The sequence below is a fragment of the Brassica napus genome, chromosome C5 (genome assembly GCF_020379485.1).
Source record: "Brassica napus cultivar Da-Ae chromosome C5, Da-Ae, whole genome shotgun sequence".
NCBI lineage: Eukaryota > Viridiplantae > Streptophyta > Magnoliopsida > Brassicales > Brassicaceae > Brassica > Brassica napus.
The window spans coordinates 46255875-46278719 of record NC_063448.1 but is presented as its reverse complement, the minus strand read 5'-3'; the positions used below and the strand labels follow the sequence as shown (position 1 = coordinate 46278719).

The window sequence follows — 22845 nt, the reverse complement described above, 5'->3', positions numbered from 1 at the left end:
TCATCATTTGATATAAAGCAAGAAAATTAGAATAAGTAAATTTACAATTAAGAAATGAAAAAAAAAATAAATTAAACATCTATCTGAAAAATGTATAGTTAAATAAATAATAACTAAATACACAATATAAAATATATAAATATTATACAATTATCGTAATATAAGAAAAAATAAATATAAAATATAAGAAAAAATAAATATCAAGTAAATATAGTATATAAGAAATAAAAATATTACATTAAATATATATCGTAATATAATCATTGATATAAAAGCAAAAAAAAATTTAGAATAAATAAATATACAAAATAAGAACGATAAACATTAAATAAATATACAATATTAAAAATGGAAAAACTAAATTAAGCATATATCTGAAAAATGTATAGTTCAATAAATAATAAGTAAATATACAACATAAAAATATTAGATTAAACATCTATTATAATATTAAAATAACTAAATATAAAATATACGAACTATACCAATAAAAGGGAGATTTTAAGGCAGCGTCCACATCAGCAAAAAAATTTCTCCCGAAAGATGACACGTGGCATAAAATATAGTTTTACATTTTAATATTACTAATTTTCGAAAATTATAAATAATATGTAAACATACAACATAAAAAAATGGAAAAATTACATTAAACATATGTAAAATTATAATTTTTCACTTAAAAAAAAGACGGATTATCTCCATAATGTAACATTACCGTTTTATAAAAAAAGCAAAAAACAGTATATATAATTTCGAAAATAATAAATATATGTAAACATACAACATAAAAAATGGAAATACTACATTAAACATATGTAAGATTACCATTTTACATTTTTATTTTTTAAAAATAATATGTAAACATACAACATAAAAAATAGAAAAACTACATTAAACATATGTAAGATTATCATTTTTCACTAAAAAAGACGGCTTATCTCCATAATGTAACATTGCTATTTTGTAAAATAAATATTATATATAATTTCGAAAATTATAAATAATATGTAAACATACAACATAAAAAATAGAAATACTACATTAAACATATGTAAGATTACCATTTTACATTTAAAAATAACAAAAATATGTAAACATACAACATAAAAAAATGGAAAAACTACATTAAACATATGTAAGATTACCATTTTTCACTTAAAAAATGGCTTATCTCCATAATGTAACACTACCATTTTATAAAAAAAAGAAAAAAAACATAAATATAACTATTTGACTATTTGTCCAAGTTCTTCTATTAAACATTGCCGTTTTACATTAAAATGGAAAAAAAATTAAGATTTAAACATCTATCTTAAAATATAAAATATAAATATTAACTAAATATAAAGTATAAGAAAGAGAAATACTCAATATATAGAAAAATAAATAAGATTAACAGGTTGACCGTTTAAGAAACAATACTGAATGGTTAAGAGGAATAAAGAGAAGTGGTGTTTAAGAAACAATGAAAACATACTCATGTGATTGAATATGAATCAGAAGACGCCTCGCCTTTGCTATCTCCACTTCGTCAAGAACGGGGGCCTCAATGATACTCTGACCATTAACCAACTTCATGTGGCCAACAACATCTATTCCATTATTCATCAAGAGTGTAAGTAAGATGACCCCAAATAAATAGTTTAATATTTCGTGACCACATAAAATCTAGAAACACATAGTCTTAAAGTACTCAGCGGATCCAATTTATACTATGCTACGTTATGATGATCAATAAAATCCAAGAGCCGAGAGTAGTAAGTTCTGATACCTAACGTTACAAAACGAACAAATGAATTTCATTTATCGGAGTGTGCTTCTTTCAAGACTGACTTCAGAGAATGACTAAGACAAACCAAAACTCTTAAAACCTTAACTTCACTGATCCACATATGCCGCTTGAAACAGTTAATTCAGAGAATGATTATGAAAAACCCAAAACGTTGATTCAGTTAAGTCGAGTTTTCTGTATCTAAGCAGGAACAAAGTCTAGATACTACATTTAATCATCAAGCAATGCAACTAAGAAATGATGTGGGGAATTACAGAGCTTACCGTAGAGATCTCCTTTGAGATCAGAGTTAGCTTGAAATTCTTCATACGAATGAAACCGGAAACTGTCTTCATCAAAAGGGGTGCGACAGTCTTGAAGTACCGACAGGTCTGAGTTCCATGAGAACGACACGGTCGCGGTATGATCAGCAACCCGAAACACAGATTTGTTTCTGGATCCATAGAAGTTGTTGAGTTTGTAAACAGATCCTCGCTTCATTTCAGGCAAGTATTTTTCAATACGTCCTGGGGAAATGAATCTTTGAATAACAATTCTCTGCGAAGAAAAACATAAGCAAAACAAAAATAAGTAATTGAAGAACGTCTTGAAATAAATAATTGGGAACAAATATATAAACGCTTATGATGATTATGTCTAACATATACTTATTTCGAAAATTTATACTGGAAATTATATAAAGTCGCAAGAAAACATAATCATCAATCAAGTAGTTTAGGAAAAAAAGTAACCGTCTTTGTGAACTTCTAAAGAAACAATGACTTATACTTATTTCATAAAGTTTACTGGAAATTATATAAATTCGGTAGAAAACATATTCATCAATCAAGTAGAACAATCCAGTAGTCAAATATACATTTAGTGGTATCCAATTACTGTAACTGTTCGTCGATGAGCAGTATCTCCAGGCCGATAAGCGTCTTCTTTAGTGGGTTCCAAGCCTCCTAGAAATGGATGAGCCGAAATCGCAACTGAGCTTCGTGGTGACCCAGTGAGACATCTTTGAAGAACATGACATTTTCATCGTAATCAGAGGAGACAATTGACTTCCCATTCGGTTTCATCGCCATGGATCGAGGTTAGAGCAGTTCAAGGGTTTTGATTTGTACAAACGAAAGAAAATCAGTATATAAAGAATGAGGACGAGTGGAAAGTGAAACGAAATCATAAAGAAGAAATTGATTGATCAATTAAAGTGGAGTTTTGATTGTGAAGAAGTGGATCGATTAGAACTCAATCGCTATCGCTAGGGTTTCAAGCGGAGAAGACAAAAAGGTAAAGGGGAAAATCCTCGTGACTTTCGTCGTCGTCGTCTTCTTGATTTTGGTGAAAAAATGATGCAAATGTGAAAAAAATGAAGCCCAGACATGATGCAAATAAAGCCCACACGTAAGCCCACCGTAAATGAAAGAAAAACTTGAAGCCCAGACGTAATTGAAGCCCGTCTTATGTGTAAAAACAAAATGAGTTGATTGGATGATTATTTTTGATGACGTGGTCACCTTAATATTTCAGCATATTTGGCTTTTAGTATTGTGATATTGTATATTGAAAATGTGAAATTCAGTAATATATTGTATTAATTTGCCATTTATTTCTAACCAAATTTGTAAAGTTGAAGACACCATTTTTTTTTCAATTTTCCAATCAACTGTCTCACGGTAAATGGCAAAAAGAGTACGAATAGTACATAAAATTTATTCGTGTTATGATAATTCGCAGCGTAGCGCGGGTTTTGACCTAGATGTACATTTAAAATATAGATATTACGTAAATAGAAAGTATAACAAATGGAAGATGGAAGATCATCAGTTTGCATGGATACTTTGGTACATTTGGAAAGGTAGAAATAATAAGGTTTTCAGTAATTTGGACATGGATCCTATGGACACGCTAAAATTGGCTGAAACAGAATCCACATTGTGGGCTGAGGCACAAGTAAAGAATGATCAGAGGATACCATTACCATCAGCAGCTACGGTACTGCCGGCGATCCCAGGAAGATGGTGTTTTACGGATGGCTCGTGGAAGGAGGGTTTTAATTTTTCAGGACAAGGTTGGTTCAGTACTCTGGAAGGTTTTGATGGTTTGTTGGGGGCTCGAAATGTGAGGGCTACTCTCTCGCCTCTCCATGCAGAAATGGAAGCATTATTATGGGCAATGGAATGTATGAAGAACTTGCGTCAATCTCAAGTGACGTTTGCAACGGATTGTTCTCAACTGGTGAAGATGGTTTCGGAACCAGAGGAATGGCCAGCTTTTGCAAATTATTTGGAAGATATCAAGATCCTGAGGGAGAGCTTCACCCGATCAGAGCTCATCTATGTACCACGGACGCACAATTCAAAGGCGGATAGTCTAGCACGCAGTGCTCGAAATCAATCGTCTTTCGTCGTTCACATGGATGCAGATCACCCAGTTTGGTTCACAGAGTCAGTATGAGTCTGTATTTTGATGACAAAAAAAAAAAAAAAAAAAAGAAAGTATAACAAATGAAAATATACAATTTAAAGAAAATGGAAAATGTACATTAAGATGTAAACATCTATCTTAAAATGTAAAATAGAGATATTAAGTAAATAAAAAGTACAAGAAATGGAAATACATATACATGAAAATAAATAATAAGTAAATAATGTAAATATATAATATATGAATTATATATATAATAATAAGTAAATACACAATTTTTTTAAAAAAATGAAAAAAGTTTATTAAGCATTAAACATCTATCTTAAAATGTAAAATATATAATATAAGTAAATACACAATTTAAAAAAAAAGGAAAAAATACATTAAGATTTAAATATCTATTTTAAAATATAAAATATAAATATAGATATTACGTAAATAAAAAATATAAGAAATTAAAATAAACATTTTTAAAAATGAAAAAAGTACATTAAGATTTAAACATCTATCTTAAAATGTACATCTATCTTAAAATGGTAGTAAATTATATAAAAATAGAAATACCACATTAAACAAAAAAAATAAAAATGTATAGTTTTACATCAAGAAAGTCCCTATAAAATTCATTATTCCATCAACATCAACCTCACACTATTAAGGAAAACTTTAAAGCACTCGATCAAAAAAATGGTTCCACCATCAACTCTTGTCGTCCCAAAAACCTTTAATGACCTTGAAGTAGATTTTTTATAACAACGAACATTTTGTTAGGTGGATTCATTGTTGGAAAACCCGCAACTTCCAAAAGCCAAACTTATTCATGAGAATTGAATTGATTTTCATAGACTCAAAGGTATTCTTACAAATTTAAATTAATCTAATCCATAATTTTATTGTTAATATTCATATTACTCTTTCATGATCAAATCATTACAGTTAATAACCATTCAAGCGTTTATCCCGAAACACTTCTTTCCTCGCCGAATCAGGTATTGGTTCATGTTGGTTTAGTATTGTTTTTGGTTTATTAACCGGTTTAGGATGGTCTTATTGTAAATATAATTTAAGTTGGTTTAGCATATATTATGCTTAAAATAACTTAAATTAAATAATAGTAATATTATGCTTAAAATATAATTTTAGAGAATTTTCAAATATAGTTTACAGAACATTATAGGTGATGAATTTAATTTATTAAATTCGTTTATTACTTAAAACTAAGTTAAAAAAAAAACATTCTGAGTTATAAATATCAATGCTGGATTGGTGAGTATAACATGAAGACAAAAATATAAATATTTCATTTTCAAGATAAGAAATTCAGCTTTTATTCAGTTACTCAATATATAATATCTTAAATTATTTTTAAAAAAATATACATAATTTATATATATAGATTAATCTTCCAAACTTAAACTATTATATTATATATGAATAATGTTTTTAAATAAAAATAATTTCAGATTAAAAAAAATAAAAACAACAAATGGTTATTTTCAAATAATGGATGTAATTTACATTATACTATCATTTAACAAGTATTAGATACTTTTTGATATATCATTATTTTCTATTTCCAGAAAAAAATAAATGTTAAACATCAATATCATCTAGGTTAAGTATACTAACAACACAAATTCAAACATCACAAAAAATATTTACATAAACATTATAATACAATAATTTAATCAAAAAATGCAATTCAAAAAAAAATATTCAAAAGAATAGTTATATACTTAATATTTGAAAATCAAAGATATTTTTGCTAAAATTGTACTTACCTGGCCAAGGAGATCGACCATCTTTTTACGGATCGATCGATTGTTGAGCATGTGGTCGATCCGAAAATACTTTGCAGTTTAATTAAATATCTAAAACATTTATTCCGACACTCAACAGATAGTTTTGCTAAATATGATAACTAGATAGCCAACAAAATTACAAAAAAATATTTAAATAGTAAAAAATATGTTAATTTAACGTGTTAAAATTTAAAAATAAATTTTAATTATGACATGCATCTTAACATTTATATAAATATATATCATAACATAAATATAAATAATTTAACAACTTAAATTAGAAAAAAAAAAAAAAAATCCCGGGCTACGCCCAGGTTAATCCCTAGTATTAGTATAAAACTAAAATTTCATTATACCCTACACATCATTTTCCAACACAACTCAATTATCTTATCAACCGCTGAAAATTTAATTAAGCGCTCCATATTTGATTAAGTCCATTGGGCTATATTAGGGCTCTTCGTTTCATTGACGCAGGTTTCTGCGGCTGAGTCTGCGGCTGCGGCTGCATCTGTTTCTTTGGTTGTTGTTCGTTTTGCAGCCGCAGACTCAGCCGCAGCCGCAGCCGCAGCCGCAGCCGCAGACGCAGCTTGTTATTCGTTTTGAAGACGCATGACATTGCCGAAGCCGCAGCAGCAGACGCAGAAAGTATATTTAGTTCCGTTCGTTTGGTTGCCGCAGACGCAATTTTCATTTATTTCATATTTTAATTTTATGAATTTTATGAATTTGTAAAATTGTATTTTAAATAAATAAAATGTAGATTTATATTTGTAAAATTGTATTTTAAATAAATAAAATGTAGATTTAAATTTGTAAAATTGTATTTTAAATAAATAAAATGTAGATTTAAATTTGTAAAATTGTAATATTTACATTCATCAAAATATTATATTTAATTAGTAATAAATTTAACAATATTTTTTTATCATAAACAAAAACTAAATAATACATCAAGTCTTAAATAAATAAAACAATTATTTCAAATATCTCATAGAACTGATAATCAAAGTTATAAGCAAAAAAAAAGTCATTAGCTAAAACATTTAATACGGTAAACGACCTCTACCATATTCATCTGTGATGCTCTTAAGCATAGCTTCCACCGCTCTATCACCGGTTGGCTCATATACAATATGTCATCATCATCACCATCATCATCATCATCACATCATCAGCATCACCACCTTCTTCTCCTTCTTCTTCATCACCATCAGCTCCTTCTGCTTCTCTTTCTCTTTCTCCATCATCATCACTTTGCCATTGTACAAAATCATGATCTTCCCGATGTGAATCACGTATGAAGTTGTGTAGCGCCATCGTCGCTATCACAAGCTTTATCCACTTGACCAGACCATACTTTGGATGCTTACGATCCAAAATCCTCCATTTTGCTTTCCATACTCCAAATGTCCTCTCAATCACCGATCGCAATCCTGAATGCTTTCGATTGAACAACTCTCGTGCACTAACTGGTGGTCCTCCTCTAGTAAACTGACCAAGAAGATATCGCATACTCCGATGCGGACCAAGATACCCCGTCCTAGTCGGATATCCCGAGTCAACTAGATAATACTTTCCAGGAGGAGGATGTGGGAAAGAAGCCTCATTCCTCGCACAATGAGTCAAGACCTTTGTATCATGTGCTCTACCAGGTACACCGAGATATGCGTATATGAACTTCATGTCGAAGTTACATATAGCAAGAACATTCATTGTAGGATCTTGCTTTCTACCTTTATATGCTTCTGCATTTTGACTTGGAGGGCGAACCGACACATGAGTTCCATCGAGTGCTCCAACACAAGCTCTGAAATGAGGCCAATACCGATCATCATTCCTAAAAACAGGACTCACTCTTCCAAACTCGCCTTCTTGTGGTCTTAATGTATCCTCTGCAAACTTCAGAATAGTACTCAAAACATCGTCAAGCTTCCGTTGGACCGTATCCAATGATCTTTGATACCTTGCAGCAATATCCCGCTTCGTGTTATCTTGACCAACAGTCTCGAGAAACATTGCCAAAGATTCTTCAAGGTAGACATGGTGAGTCTCTTTCAATCCATATCGCTCAGCTAGCATCTTGCACAAAGCTTCAAAAGTCCTTTGATTCATTCGAAGAATGTCATAACATTGCTGATCAGATTCATACATAAGTTGTTGAACATGTTGCCATCCTGCTCCTCGATCTGTTCTATGAGTCAATCTCTCAGCGATAGGAACATCAAACAAACCAAGCTCATCATCATAATCGCCATCCTCATCTTCTAATATCCAAAACCATAAGTTAATACATGGTTCAACTACATAAAACCATCTTCTAATATGTAACATAACTGTCAGTTTCGTCTTAAACATTAATTGAGAAAATGTAAATGTATACGACAACATAGATCAGAATCAATAACAAAGAGGAGTTATCAATCAACCCATCAACAAAAAGTATTTTTTTCCGGAAACTTCGTCGGAAACATCAAAACATATAACTAACTGGCAGGAACTGAGACAAGACCAGATATCATTAACGAACAAAATAAAATGCGCCAACAACTCTACTTGTTACAGAACAAAGCAGCTGACAAAACAAAACTCTCTTCACAGGCAAGACAAGTAAATAAGGTCCAAACAGGATCCATACTGCACTGATGCTGGGAAAAGAGTCATAGCTAAATGAACAAGATGAAGTAGACTACACAGAACGTGATATGTGTTGGGATCAAAATCGGTCACGACGGAATCGATGTCCGAAAGTCCTCAGAAAAACCGAATCTCGGTCGAAACTTCAGAAGCCGAGAAAATGAACAGCCGAAACGGATCACTCGGCGAGCTCGGCCGCGACACGAGCCAGCTCGCCCGGCGAGCACGGTCGTGATGCCGGTCGAGTCGCCGGCGAGCTCGGCCGTGACGTGGGCCAGCTCGCCCGGCGAGCACGGTCGTGTTGCCGGTCGACTCGCTGGCGAGCTCGTCCGTGACACGGGCCAGCTCGCCCGGCGAGCACGACCGTGTTGCCGGTCGGCTCGCCGGCGAGCTCGATCGTGGCACGGATCAGCTTGCCCGGCGAGCGCGGCCAATTCTCCGTGGACCATTCCGAACTCGGTCCCATCCCATCACCATGCATCTTCATCCGAAGTTTCCGTAACTCAGTCTTCGGGTCCGTGGATACGACACCAATGTTCCGTCTAAAAAACATCGTCGAAAGTATTCGGGAAGTTGGGAAGGTTATGTCTCTCGAACGGTTTCCTATTCTTCGTAGTAGAGCAGATTACAGTTAACTTAACACCAACTGCCTCAGCTATGCGAAGAAACAGGGTTCCGTTGGAAGAACCATGCCTATACCAACGGCTACTTCTCGAGTAAAATCGTAAAAACGCTTAAGTCTCGATACGGCCCAAAGAGGTTCCGAATTGCGGACAACAGCCCATCTTTGGTCCCAAAAGACTTGAACCCAAAGACTGGTATGACGGTTCATCTCATCTGCGGGAAGAGATAAATGTTAAATTTCCGAAGATAATTACAAAGAAGAAGAAAATATGGAAAAACCTGCTTCACGACAAATCCGGCCCGAGAAGAGGTAAGCCGACCTAAGGAGGAGTATATAAGGAGGACCCAGGACGAAGAGGGGGGGGGGGGGGGGGGGGGGGGAGATCAGAGCAAACTTAATACTTAGAGAAATTTAGGCTTTTTTCCGTTTTTACTATCGGGCTGCGACTCGACTAGGTTAGAACTTAGGTGGCTAGACTAGCGAACATACCGACAGCTCTCGTGGCCTAGGATCTTACCTGTTGTTCACGCCCACGAATTCGTGAGCATCCTTAAAGCTCTCAAATTCGGTGGCAAACAAAGCAGCCCTCCGCTTCATTTCAGCGACAATCGCTCTCTTTCCTCTCCTCTCCGCACGGACAAGGGCCCGAGAATGGAGCTCAGCCTGTCTCCGGCTCTGTTCTTTGGCCTCCTTCCGAAACCGAACGAGTTCTCTTTCAGCCTCCTCGGCTTTGAAGTGAGAGATACGCGACTCCCGGAAACTTCCGTGGAGCGCCGCATTGAACACCCTCATCCCCTGCGCGAACTTAAGATCGGAAAGGGAAACAAAAAAAAAATATATATATAATTTAGATCAAAGTTCAAAGGATAAACCTCGTTGATTAAGCTGGAGCCTTCAGCGACTACTTTCCTCCTCGACTCTTTGTCCAGCGACTTATGAGTAGTAAAACCGGGAGGGAGGTCCGCAAAAAAGTCGCTGGGAAGGGGAACCTCGCTGGTTCCACTCCTTTCCCCTGGGGAGAAACCAGGGTTCCATTCTGGCAGCGGAAGGTTTCCCAAGACGTTCTCGGAGGCAACTCCCTTGCCTTTCCGAGACCTGATTCTCTGCCTCTAAGCAGGCAAGACATCAATGACCGGTTCTACGTCATACGGAACGTCCAGAGGCTGAAAGACGGCTCAAGATCAATGGAGCTCCACCGCGCTTCAAATCCGTTTGACGGTGAAGGAATTCCAAAAGAACGGCCTGCTGCGGAGAAGATCTCGCTTGGCAAAAAAGATCGGCAGGAGTCGGCGGAAGGATCCTGTTCACTGCAAGATAATAAAAAAATCATCTTCGCATGTTTTCAAGGTATCAAAACGAAAAATATAGCTATTCGTATTACCACGGGTGAAGTTCCACTCCCGACGGAATAGGTGGAGGTAGCTCTCCTCGACAGACTCCCCATCTATCCGGACAAAGAAAAAGCGCTCGAACCATGGCTTAGGATGTGAAGTGTGCCCCTAAATTATAGTCATACCCTTCTTTGGCGCCATGCGGTATGAGCCATCGATTCCCGTTCCTCTCGTAAACCAAAATCCCTCGAAGTCGCCAGGGTTAAGATCCATTCCTAGCTCGTAACTCGAGATCAACACGCCGAGCCAATGCTTCAAGGCCGGAACGCTTAGCTGGCTGATCGAAAGCCCAAAGTGGCGAAGCGCGCAGACGATGGTACCAGGGATCGGAAACCACATACGGCAATACACCAAGAAGGCCTCGTAGCAAGTAAAGAAACCTTCCGGAGGGTTCTTCGCACTCTCGTTGCCACTCGGGATACGACATACGACTACTCTTTGGATCTGGTAAAAGTCCCTGAGAGTCGTGAGGTAGTCGGGAGAGACCATGCTTGGCGTAAGGGGTGCGTTTGGCGACCTCACGGGCCTCTTAGGAATCGGAATGTCTTGCGAAGGCGGAGGCGAGCCGCAAAGAGCTTTGTAGTACGCATCCTTTGCTTCTTCCTCAACTTCAAACTCTTCTTTCGGGGCGATCACCTCATTGGCAGAAGAGTCACCCGAAGATGAGTGTGAGGAAGAATTCCTCTTTGAATATCCTTTTCTTGAAGACATTTTCTTTGAGCAAAGAGAGATCTTGGAGAAAAAATTTCTATCTTGGAGGAATCTTTTCTTAAGGGAAGAAGTGAGTAAAGAAATTGAAAAACTTACTTCCCTTACTTATACAATTTTTTCTTTACTATTCACAATCGATCTTTCGACAAACGATTACGTCTAAATTCCACCTAGAACAGACCATACCGCAAGCTAGGACCTAACACCCAGGTCCACGGATCCAAGCTAGCTGGGGGGCTAACTGTTGGGGTCAAAATCGGTCACGACGGAATCGATGTCCGAAAGTCCTCAGAAAAACCAAATCTCGGTCAAACTTCAAAAGCCGAGAAAACGAACAGCCGAAACGGATCGCCCGGCGAGCTCGGCCGTGACACGAACCAGCTTGCCCGGCGAGCACGGCCGTGTTGCCAGTCGAGTCGCCGGCGAGCTTGGTCGTGACGCGGGCCAGCTCGCCCGACGACCACGACCGCATTTTCGGTCGACTCGCCGGGGAGCTCAGCCGCGACACGAGCCGGCTCGCCCGGCAAGCACGGTCGTGTTGCCGGTCAACTCGCCGGCGCGCTCGGCCGTGACACGGGCCAGCTCGCCCGGCGAGCACGACCGTGTTGCCGGTCGGCTTGCCGGCGAGCTCGATCGTGGCACGGATCAGCTCGCCCAGCGAGCGCGACCAATTCTCCGTGGACCATTCCGAATTCGGTCCCATCCCATAACCATGCATCTTCAGCCGAAGTTTTCGTAGCTCAGTCTTCGGGTCCGTGGATACGACACCAATGTTCCGTCTAAAAAAAATCGTCGAAAGTATTCGGGAAGTTGAGAAGGTTATGTCTCTCGAACGGTTACCTATTTTTCGTAGTAGAACAAGTTACGGTTAACTTAACACCAACTGCCTCGGCTATGCGAAGAAACAGGGTTCCGTTGGAAGAACCATGCCTATACCAACGGCTACTTCGCGAGTAAAATCGTAAAAACGCTTAAGTCTCGATACGGCCCAAAGAGGGTTCGAATTGCGGACAACGGCCCATCTTTGGTCCCAAAAGACTTGAACCCAAAGACTGGTATGACGGTTCATCTCATCCGCGGGAAGAGATAAATGTCAAATTTCCGAAGATAATCACAAAGAAGAAGGAAATATGGAAAAGCCCGCTTCACAACAAATCCGGCCCGAGAAGAGGTAAACCGACCTAAGGAGGAGTATATAAGGAGGACCCAGGACGAAGGGGGGGGGAGAGATCAGAGCAAACTTAATACTTAGAGCAATTTAGGCTTTTTTCCGTTTTTACTATCGGGCTACGACTCGACTAGGTTAGAACTTAGGTGGCTAGACAAGCGAACATACCGACAGCTCTCGTGGCCTAGGATCTTACCTGTTGTTCACGCTCAAACTCGAATTCGGAAATAAGACCTCTTTGTTATCTTTTCGCTCTTTTACGATTTATTACTTTCGAATCTTTCATATTGATTCTGTTGTGCGTGGTCCAGCAGATAACCGGGACCTTCAGGGAAGGCTAGGTTAACTTGGCTTTCCTCCGATTAACAAAACTCGACGGTGTGAATTTCGGTTCCCACAGTTTGGCGCTAGAAGGAGGGGGGAGGGGGTTACGGATCTATCTCTCTCGCAACCACACACGCTCAGTCCGATATGACGACCAACGCTGACAAGGACCCGCAAACGCACGACGGGACTCCCGTCGATGCCAACGCTGATAAAACCCCAGCTGGAAACGTATCAACGGTCACTGCCGACACCGCGATACTAGACCAGATGAAGGAAATGTTTGCCTCCGCTCAGAAAAAGTCGGACGAACAAGGAAAACTCGTGGCCTCTCTCGCAAAACAGGTGGAAACCTTAACGGCGAAGGCCAAGAGCAAAGCCCCGCACGAGACCACAAGAGCCCGCAGCGGTAGAAGACTCGATTTCGTGACTCCGGGCAATCGACCTGCACATTCGGACAAGGCTTCCTCAGGCCAAAACCCTGATGAACGCTCCAGCCAGGTGCACAGCCAACTGCGGAGAACCTTCCACCTCCTACCGGGAGCAAAGAAGGAGAAGAAATTGAGCGCATCGACCTAGGTATAAGCGACCAGTCCGAACACTCGGACGACGGTGCTGACATCCACCCAAGAAGAACACGAAGCCAGTCCGCTCGGCAGGACGCGTCCTTCAAAAGACCCATGACCGAGGAAGAAGAAAACCTCTATTGGGTAGAACAGGAAGAGCTGGCCGAAAAGCAGGCCAGGATCCACCTCGGCCAACACAGACAAGCTCGCAAGGCTGCCAGAAATCCTGATGAGATCCACAATCTCCGCGAGTACATCGCGAAAACCGCAGCGGAGGTGAAAACGGTGAAATCACAAATCCACCACGCGACAAGTGCTGCGCCCGAGATCGATAGACTTCTCGAGGAAGCAGGTAAAACCCTGTTCACTGCCCGGATTACTAAGACCAACGTCTCGGACCCAGGGAAGATCAAAATTCCCATCTAAGATGGCACCACCGACCCGAAATCGAAACTGCAGTCTTTCCAGATCGCGATGGGGAGGTGCAAACTCAAGGAACGCGAACGAGACGCCGGCTACTGCCTCCTCTTCGTCGAAAACCTCAAAGGAGCCGCGCTCGAATGGTTTTCTCGCCTAAAACATAATTCCATCGGAAGTTTCCGCCAACTTGCTTCAGAGTTTCTCAAGCAGTATTCCAAGTACATGGACAGAGAAACCTCGGACGTCGATCTTTGGAGCCTGTCTCAAAGAGAAGACGAGCCACTTCGTGAGTTCATGAACAAATTCAAGCTTGTAATGGCAAGAGTCACCGGGATCAGCGACAAAGTGGCGATCGATGCTCTGAAGAAAACTCTCTGGTACAGGTCGAAATTCCGGCAATGGGTATCCCTCGAAAAACCGAGAACGATTCAGGATGCTCTTCATAAGGCAACGAACTTCATCGTAATGGAAGAGGAGATGAAAATCCTCTCCCAGAAGTACAACCCGCAGAAGACGCCCACAAAAAAAAGAAAAGCTCTCGAAATGACAAGTATGTCCACCACGAGGGAGAAGACGTCCAGGGCGAGCACAACTACACTATCAATTCAGAACAAGGGAAGACCTCCAGAAACACCTGGTCCAGGAACCAGTATAAGGATAACTCCTACTGCGAGTTCCACCAGAACAAAGGTCATTCCACTACGAACTGCAAAGTTCTCGGCGCAAGGCTAGCCGCAAAACTCCTCGCTGGCGACCTCTCGAAGGTCACTAGCATAAAAGACCTCATCCTGGATTCCGACCGCCCTCCCAGGACTGATAAAGAGTCTTCCAAGAGGGACGCATGCGCAAACCAGTCTGGCGAGAAATGCGGAAGAAGCCATGATGACCTCGGAGACAATAGTACCCGCCGGAGGATAAATATGATCATCGGAGAATCGCAATTCTACCGCGACACTGTTTCATCCATCAAGGCCTACGGAAGAAGGGCGGAAACAAGTTCTAATTGGACGACTCGATCCCTGACCAACAACGCTCCAAACGATACGATTGTTTTCGAGGAGGAGGAAACCGTCGGACTTGATAGACCTCACTGCGACCCGCTGGTCATCGACTTGGTGATTCGAGACCTCGAAGTGGGAAGAATCCTCATCGACACAGGCAGCACGATCAACGTCATTTTCCGCGACACTCTCCGGAGAATGAACATCAAACTCGGGGAAGTCGTCCCGGAACCCAAACCACTGACCGGTTTTTCGGGCACAACATCAATCACTCTCGGATCGATCAAACTTCAGGTCATGGCAAGTGAAGTCACGAAAATTGTTGACTTCGCCGTAGTCGATAACCCGGCCATCTATAATGTTATCATGGGAACCCCATGGATCAACGCAATGAAGGCGGTACCGTCAACTTACCACCTTAGCATCAAGTTCCCAACACCAAACGGAACAGCAGTAATCTGGGGATGCCAGAAACAATCTAGGCTCTGGTTTTTGGCCGAGCATAAGCTTCGACAAACTCGGAACACCCCTGCGGTTAGCCCGAAGCGAGTCAAGAAAACTCAGAGTACTCCCGAAGGTTCCACAAAGAGCGATTCGGAATCACTCGTTCAGGCAACGGCTCCGGACAGCGACGCGATCCCGGAGTCCATTGCCCTACCAGCGGAAAACCCGACTCACGAAACGGCCGCCGATTTAACTAGAGCCTCAACGGCCGTAGGAACAGAAATGGCTCTATCCAACGAGTAGGAACGCCCGCAACAACAAAGCAAAACTACGAGATGGCTTGATCCTCGAAAGAGGTACGTAGGCAGCTTGTCCTATTGACAAGTTCAGCTATCCCCCTCTCCAAAAAGGGGGGGGAGAGTGGGTACGTATACTCGTATACTCCCACAAAGTTCGGAATATCCACACATGTACTCAATATTTTCGAAACTTTTCCAATAAAACTCATTTTATTTCAGTCTCCCGATTCGCTTGCAATAAGCCACAACAATCGGAGATTGACCAGAGAAACACCCAAAACAAGGGTCTCCAAACACGCATACCTTTCAAGCAGTCCTTGGATGGGAACTAACTTAAACAACAATCACTGCGTATCAATGGTCAAGCAAGACCAAATACATCTTCTCTAAAAACGAAGACCGTAAATTTCTCACTACAAAGGATATACCTTTCGGAAAAAGCGAGACGTCGTAAATATTTTCGAAAGATATTATCCAAACACTCGGTCCGTCCGCGACTCTAAAAAAAACAAATTGCCCGTCGATTGGCCCCGACGGACAAACCCAAAACGTTCTCAAAAAGGAACTCGTAGTCTAACCTTTCGTAAAAGTAAAGGTTCTCTTACATCCGACGAGGATACCATAGCGCGCTATACAAGATATCTGAAATTTTGGTCAGTACTCCAAACGGTCTCTGGAGAGTGCTCGGTTCATTCCATACAAGTCATATAAGCCGGCGCCAAGTCGCGGACTTTAAATCGGAAAGAACCAGGTGGAAATCGCCCACAGGCAAAACAAGAGCCGATCAGTCGTCGCACAGCCTTAGAACAGACCATACCGCAAGCTACGACCTAACACCCAGGTCCACGGATCCTATCTAGCTGGGGGGGCTAACTGTTGGGGTCAAAATCAGTCACGACGGAATCGATGTCCGAAAGTCCTCAGAAAAACCGAATCTCGGTCGAAACTTCAAAAGCCAAGAAAATGAACAGCCGAAACAGATCGCCCGGCGAGCTCGGCCGCGACACGAGCCAGCTCGCCCGGCGAGCAAGGCCGTGTTGCTGGTCGAGTCGCCGGCGAGCTCGGCCGTGACGCGGGCCAGCTCGCCCGGCGACCACGACCGCGTTGCCGGTCGACTCGCCGGCGAGCTCGGCCACGACACCGATCAGCCGCCCGGTGAGCGCGGCCAATTCTCCGTGGACCATTCCAAACTCGGTCCCATCCCATAACCATGCATCTTCATCCGAAGTTTCCGTAACTCAGTCTTCGGGTCCGTGGATACGACACCAATGTTCCGTCTAAAAAACATCATCGAAAATATTCGGGAAGTTGGGAAGGTTATGTCTCTCGAACGGTTTCATATTCTTCGTAGTAGAGTAGGTTACGGTTAACTTAACACCAACTCCCTCGGCTATGCGAAGAAACAGGGTTCCGTTGGAAGAACCATGCCTATACCAATGGCTACTTCGCGAGTAAAATCATAAAAACGCTTAAGTCTCGATATGGCCCAAAGAGGGTCCGAATTGCGGACAACGGCCCATCTTTGGTCCCAAAAGACTTGAACCCAAAGACTGGTATGACAGTTCATCTCATCCGCGGGAAGAGATAAATGTCAAATTTCCGAAGATAATCACAAAGAAGAAGGAAATATGGAAAAGCCCGCTTCACGACAAATCCGGCCCGAGAAGAGGTAAACCGACCTAAGGAGGAGTATATAAGGAGGACCCAGGACGAAGAGGGGGGGGGGGAGATCAGAGCAAACTTAATACTTAGAACAATTTAGGCTTTTTCCGTTTTTACTATCGGGCTGCGACTCGACTAGGTTAGAACTTAGGTGGCTAGACTAGCGAACATACCGACAGCTCTCGTGGCCTAGGATCTTACCTGTTGTTCACTCTCAAACGCGAATTCGGAAATATGACCTCTTTGTTCTCTTTTCGCTCTTTTACGATTTATTACTTTCGAATCTTTCATATTGATTTTGTTGTACGTGGCCCAGCAGATAACCGGGACCTTCAGGAAAGACTAGGTTAACTTGGCTTTCCTCCGATTAACAAAACTCGACGGTGTGAATTTCGGTTCCCACAATATGTATCAAAACCCTTGCAATCCACAGACATAAGAGAAGTAAACATCTTGTTACCAGATTCAAAACCAAGTCTACTAAACCAGCAGATAATATAACTTGCTTTATAGAGGAGAAACCAGCAGATTAACACAAGACTACAAAACAAAAGGTAGTTTCATAAAAAAATATTTTTTATTAACACAAAACAAAAGGCAGTTTCATACAAAGATCAGACCAAAAGCAAAAGTTCCATACTAGTTCTAAGTTCCATACTAGTCCTAAGCTTCATAATCACGTTTTATCTTGGTCCTAAGCTCTAGAAACTTAGTCTTAGCTTCATCTGTCTTCATTGTTATAAAAGCCCTTCTGCTCCCTTCATTATCTATAAAATGTTCCATTGCTGCTTCATATAGTGGAGACCACTCTCTCACTCCAGGCAATGTGTACAGTATCTGTAACACATTTTCAACACTAGAAGCTTCTTGACGCTCCAACATCCGTTTTGCTATCCTATTCTTCACCATAAGAGCTTCAGTACGTTTGTCACAAGCTTCTACAACCATATCCTTCTCTTTACGCTTTCTTTTTCCTCTTGAACTTCCGGAATGAGTCTTCTGTTGGGTTTGTGTCTGAGCTTGTGGCTGAGTTTCTGTCTCTGCTGCTGCTTGAGTTTCTGTTTCTGCTGCTGGCTGAGAATCGGCTTCATCACCTTCATCTCCACCCACTCTAGAATTCAAGCTTGTTTCTCCATGTTGAGCACTCCATCCTTCTGCTCCAGTTACTACTACATCACGGAACTCTTCTTCAAACAGATCCATATTAAATTCCTCTTTCCATATGGATCTTCTAATCCCAGGACACTCCTATATAAAAAAAAGAGTTAATCACTAAAAACGCAAACGTCAATGAATCATTCTACAATACTTAGTGAATATTCAAACTCAAATTCTAAAAGGACATAAAGCAAAACTAAAATTCAAACTAAAATTCTACCAGCAAGATCACAAAAGGGTGATATCTCATGATTTTTATAAGTTTTAGATTCATATTTTAGCTTATTATGATCATTTTAGGTTGCATTTAGGTCTTTGTGTTGTATTTGCATACTCATTTGCATATCATAGGGGTTGGAATGCTTATTTGGAAGTTTGGGGCGAAATTCATGGGTTATACTGCAAATTTTGGAAGTTTTGGGTCCATTGTGATGTTAACAAGAACCCAGGGACCAAGGTTGCAAATTCGTAATATTCGATTGGGCTAAATCGCACATTGGAAACTTTGGGTTTGATTCGCGAGGGCATTTTTGCACATTCCAAAGGCTGGGTCCGTTTTGTAAAGAATCAAAAGGCCAGGGACTGGTTTTGAAAATAATGAAGAAACCTCCATTGGAGAGCATGAGCTTTCTCCTGATGCATCCGGAGCTTGACGACGCGGCGAGCCTGTTACAGTACCATGGAGAAGGAAGCTACGATCTGAGAGCACGACACCGTGGAGGAGCTCACGAGCTTCTCTTCGCCGGATCTGAATCCCGACGGCGGAGGCTGAGAGCACGGCGGAGAGCTTACCACGACGAAAACCACGACGGGAGAACTGAGCACCGGCGAGGTGTTGACGATGGATGAACGACGGACTGAGCTTGGCTGTGGCTCGGTGGTTCCGGTTCAGTGGAGAGCTTAGTGACGACGAAGCTTGAAGCGACGACCTCTGCGAGTTGTAGCCATGAACGAAGCGAGCTCGAGCACAGCGACATGATGAACTCGCTCGGGAAATCCATCATCAAAGATCAAGCATCACAGCGACTTGCCACAGCGAGGTGCAAAGGCCGCTCGCAGAAGACAAAAACGCGATCTCAGAAATGATTGACCGGTTTATTCCGGTTTGACCCGGTTTAATTCACTAAACCAGCTCGAGTTTGGCATCTCTTATATATAGTTTTAAACCTAAAAACCTAAGAAAAAATCTCATTTTTCTCTCAAGAACTTGCCTCCCTTTGTAAAAAAAGCTTGAATCTTTATATCATAATCTAAGGAAGTTCTTCATATTATATCTTGTTTCTCCTTCTCATAAACATGGTGAGCCTTGAATCCATCATGGGTTTGAGGTTTCTCATGGAGATTAGAGAGTAGACACTCCTTGGATTCATGGTTAAGGTAGATTAGGGTGATTAAGTGTAGATTTAGGGTGTTTTATTGTAGATCCTTGTATGAACTTGCTTGTTGAGTATTTTTAATGCTTGTTTAGTCTTGATCACTCTAAACCTGATTTCTAAACACTTCTCATCAGACATGATTAGATGAAGTGTTTGAATCAACTCAACTAAGCTCTAGTGAGATTAGCCAAGGACACTTGATGTTAAAATTGCTAGATAGTTATTGAACTTGAACTTAAAGATTGCTTGATTGAATTAAGCCAAAGACATTTGATGTTTAATGATTTCTAAGCAAATGGACATTTACCTAGACATAGGACTTGTCTAGAATTGTGTTTAGACTTAAGAGATTACTTTGATTGAAAGTTGCCACCTTTAGATTGAACCTTGATCACCTTATATCAATTATCTTTACCATGGATCCATCCTTAGTATTTGATTGAATTCTTGCACTTATTTCTTGATTGGATTTGGGATCACCTTGTTTATATTTCTAGGATATTAGTTTGTTACAAATCATCTATCTTCTTGTTTGCTTAAATTAGGAAGGTTTGTGTATTCTTGGTGTTATAAGTCTCTAGTTCTCTGTGGATTCGATCCTAAAATGCTACAATGACATACCATTCGATTGTGGTATTGTTGGCACATTAGGTTAATTGGTGTGTGCTTAAACGCGTAATCAAAGGGTTACAGAAACTAACTAACTAACTAGTCATCATTTTCTAAGTGAGCAAAGCAAACATGAAGCATTTTATAGAAAAATACACAGGAGATAAGCAAAACTAACCTTTTCGCATTCACTCCACCAATCATCTGACATATCGATCCTTCCCAAGTTATCAAACCCAAGCCCTGTCCTATTCTTAGTTAACTTCCTAAATTTGGTGTATTTCTTCATACTTGTGTCGTATTTGTTCTTGAAAGTCTGCCAAGAATCATATCCTTTCTTAAACCTGTCTTCAAACGCCACCATGATGTTCTCCTTCCCTACTTTATTCATAGACGTACTGGTCCTATTTCCCTTTCTTCTCTCTTTGGCATAAAGTTAGAAAAAGTATCTAGTCTCCTTAGGAGGCCAGTTCTAAAGCTAAGAAAAGGAACATCAAATAAAAATATCTAAGCCTTGCACAATGATCAAGACACAAAACAACACTCAAGTTCATATATCCAACAAGTTATAGACCAATCACTCAAGTTCAACATCACTCAAGTTCATATATCAAAAATGAAAACAAGAGAATTAAAGACAGTGCTTAGTCTAGAGCCTTACATCTTTTGTCATCTTGAACTTGGGAGGGTCTGAACTTGAGAGGGTCTTAACTTGAGAGTGTCAGCTTGAGACGAGAGAGTCTGCAATCACGGATATTCAGTAACCAACAAACCCATTAGAGAAGCTATAGAACCAAACAAAATAAAGCAAAATTAACTCATATCTTAAGACCATTATATTAACAACTAAAGAGCGAGAGTGTGTTGCAGTGTAGTCACAGAACAGAACCAATGTAGTGAAAGCGCAAATGTTCAACTAGTGTAGTCACAGAATAAAACTAATCAATCAAAGACCCTCTAATACCCTGCAAACTTCAATTCTCAGCACCAAGACACTTGAATGGAGACTAACGATCAATACTAAGCAATGTAACAACACACACAGGCAACATCACACATACATAACAAATCAAGACTCAACAACAGAGTACTTGCGCATACAAGCAACAAGCTACAAGCAACAACATATGCATACCTGGAGTTGTTATTCCTGAGAGGTGATGGAACCTTACGGGAGAGTGAGAAACACAGACACAGCTGGAAAAAAAAATACTCAGCAACCTTAACATAACCTCTAAAAGCAATACTCAGCAACCTTAATAATCATTTTGAGTCAGACACAAGGAATCATTTTTAAACAGTTCCAACTTAGTACATAGTTTAATACAGAGAGACAGATGAAGCCAATACCTTAACGAGAAAAGGAAGAGATGGGTTTGGAGGAGAGAGCTTCGAGATGCTATGGAGAAGAGAGAGCTTCGAGATGCTATGAAGAAGAGAGAGCTGCACTAAAAAGCTACTGTATCTGAACATATTGAACAAAAGAGACAAAAACAAACGAGATCAAGTTTGTTTACTTATCAATGATCAAGGCTGTATTAAAATACTGCATAAGGATTGAATACCTGAGCCACAAGTGCCAAGAAGGTGCAAAGCCTAGAGCTTCCTTAAGCCCAAAGAAAGAGTAACGAATGATCTGCAATATCAAGCAATCATCCAACCACTTAGACCAAACATGTTAACTAAAAAGCACATGTTAAGACACAGCGACAAGACACAGATGAGAATGGTATTTGTCACTAACAAAAGGTTTGATTACTAGTTCTTATACTAATGATAAGAGGCAACACTCAATATTACACTGGTAATGCAACAAGCTCTTTTCATGCAATGAGACAAACTCTTGGAAGTACAGACAGAAACCAAAGCAAACCAAGATTGATAAAACACCAGTAATACACTTACCACTCAGAACAATCCTCGCATTGCACCTCAACTCATCTCACACTTGAAGAATCTGCATCATACCATCAATGCTTTAGAATAGAGACGACCATCACAATCAGTATCCAACAGAGAATGTGACTATTACCTCAAAGAGAGAGAACTCGAGATGGGTTTGTCGGAGAACAGAGAGATGTGTTGGAGATGGAGAGAGAGAGAGCTTGAGATGAGTTTGTGTCGGAGAGCTCGTGATGGAGAGAGCGCCTGAGCTCGAGAGAGAGCTCGTGAGAGAGAGCTCGTGACAGAGCAAAGAAAGAATCAAGCTTTCAGGTAAATGCACCTCAGCTTGTGCAGGAGCAGCAGAGCCACCGATTGACACTCAAACAGCTTTTCTAGGGAAACTGCAACAATTTGAAACTCTCAAGTCAAATACTAACCCAAATCTTAACGAATTGATCCAAAGTTTTCAAAAGGATGAGATAATTACCTCAAAGAGATAGAGCTCGAGGTCGGAAATAGAGAGAGAGCTCGAGGTCGGAGATTGAGAGAGAGAGAACTCGAAGA

The 22845-nt window shown here is 40.4% G+C and overlaps 3 protein-coding genes across 3 annotated transcripts; all 3 read right to left on the bottom strand.

Annotated features, from left to right (window-relative positions):
• Nucleotides 1-7131: 7131 nt before the first annotated feature.
• Nucleotides 7132-8528, bottom strand: LOC106422433 (protein ANTAGONIST OF LIKE HETEROCHROMATIN PROTEIN 1-like). The gene is made up of 2 exons (XM_013863225.2): nucleotides 8498-8528; nucleotides 7132-8273 (listed from the first exon to the last, which is right to left on the bottom strand). Exons 1-2 carry the CDS (start codon nucleotides 8526-8528, stop codon nucleotides 7132-7134), a joined length of 1173 nt encoding a protein of 390 aa, XP_013718679.2.
• A 1248-nt stretch (nucleotides 8529-9776) lies between these two features.
• Nucleotides 9777-12127, bottom strand: LOC125587630 (uncharacterized protein At3g60930, chloroplastic-like). The gene is made up of 2 exons (XM_048758455.1): nucleotides 10141-12127; nucleotides 9777-10063 (listed from the first exon to the last, which is right to left on the bottom strand). The coding sequence occupies exon 1, from the start codon at nucleotides 11368-11370 to the stop codon at nucleotides 10768-10770; it is 603 nt and encodes a 200-aa protein (XP_048614412.1). The 5' UTR covers nucleotides 11371-12127; the 3' UTR covers nucleotides 9777-10063; nucleotides 10141-10767.
• A 5491-nt stretch (nucleotides 12128-17618) lies between these two features.
• Nucleotides 17619-22068, bottom strand: LOC106345300. The gene is made up of 2 exons (XM_013784523.3): nucleotides 20576-22068; nucleotides 17619-18502 (listed from the first exon to the last, which is right to left on the bottom strand). The coding sequence occupies exons 1-2, from the start codon at nucleotides 20786-20788 to the stop codon at nucleotides 17918-17920; spliced, it is 798 nt and encodes a 265-aa protein (XP_013639977.3). The 5' UTR covers nucleotides 20789-22068; the 3' UTR covers nucleotides 17619-17917.
• Between the last annotated feature and the right edge of the window lie 777 nt (nucleotides 22069-22845).

Excerpts from the sequence above, each read along its gene's own strand:
- LOC106422433 (XM_013863225.2), bottom strand. The coding sequence starts at position 8,528 with ATGATATCTGGTCTTGTCTCAGTTCCTGCCA. Across the intron at positions 8,274-8,497 it reads TCTTGTCTCAGTTCCTGCCA|AAGATGAGGATGGCGATTAT; the intron begins GTTAGTTATATG and ends TTTGGATATTAG.
- LOC125587630 (XM_048758455.1), bottom strand. The coding sequence starts at position 11,370 with ATGTCTTCAAGAAAAGGATATTCAAAGAGGAATTCTTCCTCACACTCA.
- LOC106345300 (XM_013784523.3), bottom strand. The coding sequence starts at position 20,788 with ATGAATAAAGTAGGGAAGGAGAACATCATGGTGGCGTTTGAAGACAGG. Across the intron at positions 18,503-20,575 it reads GGTGGAGTGAATGCGAAAAG|GAGTGTCCTGGGATTAGAAG; the intron begins GTTAGTTTTGCT and ends TTTTTTATATAG.